Genomic DNA, 8,058 nt, shown 5'->3' on the forward strand with positions numbered 1-8,058 from the left:
TGTTTAGATAGCCTCCAATGAATATGGCTAATAAAATGGTATCGACACATTCGATAAAATTAATCATATTAACTACGAGTTTGGCTAAACATTCTAGAAATAAATGGAGATAAACTATTAGGATTTTTTCTCCCTTAATACAATATCTCATGAACCTTTGGGAAACGGGTGTGTGAGTTTGATGTTTGACAAATTCGAAAACATCTGTAAGCTTACTATATCCTAGAAGCTGGTTTCTGCAGATTGATAGAGAAATAGCTTTATGCAACAACATTCAAACAATGAGGTGGTCCATGACTATTAACAAAACGTATATTGGGCGTTGAAGAATGGAAACCACATTAGGAAGTTGAAAAAATTTATCTTTTTTAAGCGATCTATGTACGCTTACTTAACTATCCCAGAATACGCTTGTTACGCACGCAACAACTGTCGCTCCACGTTGGGCGCCAACTCTGTTGCGATGAAAGTCCAACCAACCAAACTCCCCTAACAGGTTTGCCAGTCCAGGGGGCGAGATAAAGGCCGGGGTTCTTGGTTCTCAAATATTATCTCCATGTCAGACCACAGAGATTTCATCACGTGCCTTGACTCAATACTCAATAGTTGTAGACTACTCTAATAGAGACGTCGTCTCGAGGCGGATTGATACCACTGAAAATTTCAATTCCAAAGGAGGTAAAATGTCAAACAGCCTAATAAGGGCGGGGACACAATCACAAAACAAAAACTCAACGCGCGAGTTACGTCAACGACCCCAACGTGACCATTAGTTACGTCAACGACCCCAACGCGACCATCCAATGCCGACGCATGCCATGCACCATCATCAAATCAGCAGCAACACATGCCACGCATCGTCATCTATACTCTAAGCCAATATATGTCAACGCACTTTAATATACGCACATGCACCTGAGTATTATAAATGATGCTACTCAATTAGCTTGAGTTGAATTGTTAAGTTGCAATCGTTCGAGTCACAATAAAATATTTACAATTCGAGAAAATTGTCTTTTTTGGATCCACAAGAAGTGAGATCCATAACTCGCGCGGGATGGACGGGAAAGGATTAACTCTAAGCCGATTCTGATATCTACGCGACGAGTGAGCCCCGTACTTCTTTTTTCATCATGGGAGAGGGGGGGCAGATGACATTATGGCCTAGCGACGGCCCACTCCAACATAAACGTTCGCCCCCTGCCGCTTCCAGTATAATGGGGGAATCCCCAAATAAATGGTAGGAGTGACGCCTTCCTGGTGAGGTCAGAGCAAAAGCAATTCAATTGAGTCATGATTACTTTTATATTTTAAAACTACCTTTGATGTTCTTCTGTACGATTAATTGTCTGTTGCGGCAACTACAACCGGTATTAGCGGTTATAGTATAAAAGGCTGTTGTCGCCAAGTTTGTGGTAGCGCTTGTTGTTTTTATGACTGCTGCTGTTGATTATGATTATTGTTATTATTATTTTTCGGGAGATCAAAATTGTTTTGTTGTCCACCCCAATCGCCATTCCGCCCCGACTATTATTGCTGCTCCGGTAACCTGCATATCACCCAGTGAACACGACACCACACAACACTACCGATTGGACAAAAACCGTGGCCAGGCCCAACTCATGGCAAATCGCGCATGAATTCAAACATTCATTCCGTTTGCACAATTCCTCGCGCCACTCACGAAAGGCGATGTCAAGACGTTCCATGTCTTCAACGAAAATTATACTCGCGAAAACAACCAGTGGCAACGAAAGGGACTATTGTCGTCTCAATATATAAAGAAAAACTCGGTCTGCGGGCCTCGTATCGCGTGGACACACACTGTTTTTATCCCAGACGCTGAGGTTAAATTGAAAAATATAATTATGATTGGCGAGCAATTAGATTACGAATTTTTGGTAGTTGCTTTTGGGGAATTGTAGACGCAGCCTAGCTAGTATCCACCAATAGTAGTATATGAAATCACTAAAAATCGCACCGCACAAATTTTTCCCAATTTTTGTACACCAGCACATATGTTTACTTCCAGAACAAATCTCCTGAACTCCCCTGTTCTTCCATTCGGTCAGGCCAGCGCATTCCAATGACACGACGCAGACAGGTATTGACGAAAGCTTGGAGCTTTTGGGTAACAATGGAGTTCACTTTCCATGTACTATTCCCATATAGCAATACTTGATCTTAGTGTTCAGATAACTGCACTTCCCGCTGTCAGACAGGGCAGAGAAGGCGGATCTAACGCTGTTAATGCATTGGGCAACATCCAGTTTGGTGCCACCGTCGGCAGAAACCACGCTTCCTAGATATACAAATTAATCGACCCTTTCGATGCTCTGCCCATTAATGCGGATAGGGAGAGATAGAGAACTTTGGTTTTGTTGGTGTTTATTTTCAGTCCAACTCTACTTGCTTCTCTTTCCAAATCCAGAGCCATTTGGCCAAGGGTCGTGACCCGGTGAGAGAGTAAGCACATGTCATCAGCTTAGTCGAGGTGTTTGAGAAAATATGTCATTGATCATTGAACTCGTTCACATCCTCCGAATAAGGCAGTATGAAGAGCGTCACGGATAAAAAGAACAAATAATATCGGTGGCAGGGTGCAACCCTGGTGAGTTCCACTTTTGACCTCAAAATGCTCCGAGATTTTGCCTCGGTGCAGCACGTGACATTTTGCGTCATCATATGTCGCTCTGATAAGATTGATTTCTCTGGAATGCCCTTCATGCGTAGAGCACTCCAGATACACTCCCTGTTCACGCTATCGAAAACTTTCTCGAAATCGATGAAAAGCAGATGCAGCGAAGATCTAAATTCTGTGCAATGTTCCAAAATGACCCGCAAGGTTTTGATGTGCTCAATATAGGGGTATCCTGAGGGGTAACCACCCTGCTTCCAATCGGTCAAACTTTCGAGTTTTCTTTGATGCGTTCCATAATTATTTCATCTTTGCAACGGTAGGGCGCACGCAGATACCCCTCCAATTGCCACACTCAAACCGAGTCCCTTTTTTGGGATGTAGACGATCAAATCATTCTTCCACTCTCCTGAAAGGGTCTCAGATTCCAAAGATTTCTGTATGAGTGGACGGAGCAAATCAGCAGTAACCGCAAGTGCAGCGATAAATAACTCTGCTGGAAAACCGTCAAGTCCAGTGGCTTTACTCACTTTGAGTATATTGATGGCCGAAATGATTTCTCTTATGTTTGGAGGAACAGTCCATATCCGCATGTTATAGGGATTAGCCATGTCATCCACAAGACGAGAAACTTCACCGGATTTAATACGATTAAGAACCATTGTGACGTGTTCTTTGCACCTCCACAGTTATTCATCATCATGGATGAAAAATCGACCGTCGGCGTCCTTCACAGCATCGTCGAAAGATTTGCGACCACATGCAAGCTCTTTTGTGATGCGGTATACAGCCTTGAAATCATTGCGATCTGCGGCATCTTCCGCTTCCCCGACCAGCGTAATAGCAAATTCTCTCTTGTCACGACGTACACTACCCTGAACTTCTCGGAATTTCGCTCGGTATTGGAATTCGAGCGCGTTCCGTCCGCCATCGCCCGCAGCGGTCAGTAGAGCCTGCAACCCCTTCCGTTTACCGATCAGCCACAGTTAGTCAGATCTTATGACGCACTTTCGACCTGTGTAGCGCCCGAGAAAAGAGCATTTTTGAAGGCGTCCCGATGCTCATCGATATTCTCAGGCGCGTTTCGAAGTAGATCTTCCGCTCGACCAGCAAGATAGGTCTCCCACTGTTGAACGACAGCTGAGTCATACAAGTGGTCGATGTTGAACTTAGGGGATTACAGTTCCCGAATGCTGTGAGAAGTGGCGGATGTAACACGCAAGCGAACTTAAGTGACCCTTGGATGGTGATCTCTTTCGAGGCCGATGTCAGCACCTCTCTTCTTATGCGCATCCCACAGACAACTCCTGAATCGACTGCTGATCGCGAAGTGGACGATCTGATTAATCGTACGGCGTCGTTCAATTGAAACACAGCTGACCTTATGGCAGACTCGGTGGTCGAACATTGTGCTACCAATGACAGGGTGGTGGAAGTTGCAGAAATTCACAAACCTATCACCTCTGCCTCTTCTGAACTGCGTTTAATTGCTCGAAGAAAGCATCCTTCTCCACTATATCGGAAGTTTCCGCTGGTGTACAGCAATGTTTGCTGTGATGGTCCTTAATCTGGCGCGAAATCTTGCAGTTAGAAATCTGTTACAAAGAGGCTCCCAGATGAAGAGATTGTGCCTTATTGCAACCGCCAGGAGGAACCCAACACCAGATTCGCGTTTGCTATCACTTGGCTCTCCAAAGTATATAAACAAAATGCCATTCGTGGGGCAAGAGGGGGCTTTGGCCCAGAGTGTCCAGCTTATACCACTGGAATTCCGGTTCAATTTGGAGAAAGCGAACTTTCTGAGGACCCCCGCTACCGAGGAGCGTGCACAAATTCCAGAGACCAATCATAGTCCGTATTCGATAGTCAAAGATTGTTGTCGTAAGATCAGTCCCTATTCGAGGCGTTGTTGACGTAGCAGTAAACTTTCAAAAATTGCAGGTTGCTAGCAAACAAAATTCTATCCCTTTTAGTCGCCTCTTACGATAAGCAGGGAAGACTTTGAGTGTATTCTTAAACCCTTGCGCACATTTATATTTGACTCCATTGAACTGTTCTGGCCCGAATATATCTTAATGAAAAATACGCTGGTTAGTAGTTCAAATACCTATGGGAGAGTTAGTGCCGAATAAGCTTCACCTTAAGAAAGTGCGGTGATCTCATTGTCGCACATGTCACCTTTTACAACTCACTAAGTCCACTGGGTGCATAGTTCTGGATTCAGTTGAAGAGTGATGAAAAATTTTTGGGCAGGGTTGGAGAAGAGTTACAATGGACACGATTCCTACAAGAACTTTGAACTTATCATTAGACGAAGCTTACCGAAGAATTGAGAAGTGTGTCTAGATTCGGACATTCCGAATGCGCGTGCGGCTGAATTTGAAAGCGTCAACAATCGAAAAGTCTTTGGGACAGAAGCTTTGCAGTTTTTTTTGCATTTGCTAAGGTTATAGTCTACCGATATTTGCCAGATTATCTCTGATTGGGTTCCGTTTCTCGTCAAATATCCCAAAAATGACCAATCCCCCAAACAATAAGCTATGACACGAAAATTTTCCTTTGTTTTCTTAAAAGTAACTGATAAAAACCCTACAATGCAATTACGGGGAACCAACATCGAAATTCATTTTTAATTACGTGCATTGTGCAGTTCGCTGTGGAAGCAGAAAACTATTCCTTCGGATATACGTTAATTCGTGAATGAAACTCAAGGACCAATTTTTTGGTTCATTGGGAAAATATTGGATTGGTTTCATTGGAACCGCGTTGACTACAAAATTGACTAAGTGCCACCGCTAAATGACAGAGTTTTCTGCTGAATAATACTCTTTTCAACAGCTCCTCACAATAAGAAAACTCATGCCAGACGAACTGGGGTGATTGAAGTCGATTAACCTTCTAAAAATAGCCAAATTGCACACCGCATTTCCCGCCCGATTGCTGTTTCTTCCAACGCGGCGGACAATGTACTCGCAATAATTATAGAATCAATCACAACACGCCGAGCTTTTGTACACATTCAAACACTTTATTCGTGATAAAATACAATAATTAGACTACAATTAAATATATGTATATAGTTACAATAGTCTCTGGCTTTTTACATCTATTAAAAACTAATTCTTCACGTGATCTTGCAAGTTGATTGGCCTTAAAATTGTATACGTACAAATGCTCAGCGGAAGGTGTTGTCTCAGTTCGCGTGGAACGAATGCTCCCCAGGAGAAGGGCCATAACGGCCGAGGGCCCCAGTTTGCGCCCCGTCCGGCTCATCTAAATAAAAGAGTCTAAAACGCAGATCGCTCGAAAGGACCCGAAAGTCAGGTCACAGATCCCCAATTTTGGTATGTTTCAATTCAGCCAAGGAAAACCATTAGTTTTTAAAATTACTTCACTAAAATGAAAGATGGCACCAACAAGTCTCGTTTACTTCGAGTTCTCCAGTTCCTGGATCTCCGCCAGAATCTCATGTTTCCGTTTGACTTTGTCCAGCTGGTCCTTTTCGGGTTTCTTCAATTCTCCGGACTTGATTTTCGCCTCGATTGATTCTATTTCGCGGATTTTCTTCTTTAGTTTGCGCAGCTTTTTGAGTTGCTCCTGTCGTTCGGGGTCCAGACTGAGCTCGTCCACCTCGTGGGCTAGGGACTCGACGACAGGTTCGTTGACTGTTTGCTTGCTTTGATTTGGCGCTTTTGTGGATTTCTCAGCGTCCCGTGGAGGAGCTGATTTCGACGTGTCATTTGAATTGCTGTTTTGATTATTTGGTAGGACTATCACTCCCGGGGCGGGATTGGCTTTGTTTTTCCGTTGCTTGTCACGTTTTTCTTTGGCGGCTTGAGCTACGAGCGGGCACATGCCCACGGGAAGATCAGACTTTCTGGCGGCGAACTGCTTGCCTTTGCTTTCGTACAGGGGGACTTCCTCTTGCGGGACATATCCTTCTTTGACACGTCTTGCCTTGCGCCAAGTACCGTCCGGACGTTGACTGGCCGGGATAAACTTCCCTGGAATTTTGATAATAAAGCGGGCAGTAGCTATGAATCAAGTTCTGGTGTAACCTTCAAAGGCCTACCTTCGTTGTCTCGCAGGTAATTTGTCATGCCGTGGTAGTTATTTGCAGGAACAGATGCTCCGCCTACGTGGAGTTGATGAATTTGCCGATGATGAGTTTTTAATCAATTCAGCTGAATGATTGGTCTCCTAAAAACAGGCGGAAAGAGTAGGAAACAGAGAAATGTCAACAATTGGCTGCCATCTTTTCTTTGAGCGAAAATTAAGTAAAATGTCAAAACTTGAAAAGTGAGCGAAACTTTGACATTCAGATGTTGGTGCGAAAAGTACATTTCCGCTGATAAGAATTTTCAGTAAGTACAGTCATACATAAAATTATATAATGGCTGCGACCGTTATTAAGTTCGTAACAATATTCAGAAGACTGGTCTCAATTTTATTCACAAGTTTGATTTATTGTATAGTTAGGATATCATATTTATAATAATAATCGTTGGCGCAACAATCCATGTTGGATCAGGGCCTTGAAGTGTGTTAGAGCACTTCATTCAAGACCGTAACGGTACACTAGGAGGCAATGTGGTCAGCATTGCGCTCGCCCGAGATTATTACCCTGATTTGACTCAGGTACTCATTCACAGCTGAGTCAACTGGTATCCGACGTCAAATCACGATACAAATTCCACTGCCGCCAGTGATATCATATTTGCTATCCTATATATGAATGCATTTATAATAATAATAATAATAATAATAATAACTCGGCCGTAGCCGGTCTCAATCCCGGTTGTAAAAGGAGGAGGGATGGATAGCTTCAGTCTGAAAGGCTGTACGCCACCGCAGCGTCTTGGGGGATAGGTGAGGAAAGTGCAGGGACTTTACAGTCTTGAAAATATCCATACACCTGGCAGCTAGGAATAAAGTGCTCCACCAAAAATGAGAAGAAGAAGAAATTTGAGGTCCGGTACGGATAACCGGCAGGAGTCGTCTGACTTGGTGACTGGGTCGGGCACTTGTAATGGACAGCACGGCGTCGGAACCGCTAGTTGTGAGACGGTTGGACGTCTAGGCGCCACGACGACCAGGAGCATCGCTCCGCATGCTGCAGCTTTTTCGCCACAGGACCAATTCTGCAGGTTCGCGTAGGAAGCGAATGAAATGGACTGAAGAAATGAACCTCTTCATCATCCGCTCCTACTACGAAATAACCGCGGGGCGGGTACAACATCTTACCGCCCCTTGTTGCACCAGAGATTCATCGAGCATTTCCCGCAATTCGCGCAAGTAACTGTGTAGCGAGTTGCAGACCAGTACCGCTTTATTACTCGCAGCGACACAATCCCGGCCATCATCAGGGAGCATGTTCGACTTGAAATCATCGGGGAAACTGGTGGCCGAGAGTCGATTTG

The 8,058-nt window shown here is 44.2% G+C and overlaps 1 protein-coding gene across 1 annotated transcript; it reads right to left on the minus strand.

Moving 5' to 3' along the window:
- Positions 1 to 5,645: 5,645 nt before the first annotated feature.
- Positions 5,646 to 6,922, minus strand: LOC119649772 (partner of Y14 and mago). Its single transcript, XM_038052072.1, has 2 exons — positions 6,711 to 6,922; positions 5,646 to 6,642 (listed from the first exon to the last, which is right to left on the minus strand). Exons 1-2 carry the CDS (start codon positions 6,736 to 6,738, stop codon positions 6,065 to 6,067), a joined length of 606 nt encoding a protein of 201 aa, XP_037908000.1. The 5' UTR covers positions 6,739 to 6,922; the 3' UTR covers positions 5,646 to 6,064.
- Positions 6,923 to 8,058: the final 1,136 nt, after the last annotated feature.

The sequence above is a fragment of the Hermetia illucens genome, chromosome 2, assembly GCF_905115235.1.
Source record: "Hermetia illucens chromosome 2, iHerIll2.2.curated.20191125, whole genome shotgun sequence".
Lineage (NCBI taxonomy): Eukaryota > Metazoa > Arthropoda > Insecta > Diptera > Stratiomyidae > Hermetia > Hermetia illucens.

Excerpts from the sequence above, each read along its gene's own strand:
- LOC119649772 (XM_038052072.1), bottom strand. The coding sequence starts at position 6,738 with ATGACAAATTACCTGCGAGACAACGAAG. Across the intron at positions 6,643-6,710 it reads TTACCTGCGAGACAACGAAG|GGAAGTTTATCCCGGCCAGT; the intron begins GTAGGCCTTTGA and ends TCAAAATTCCAG.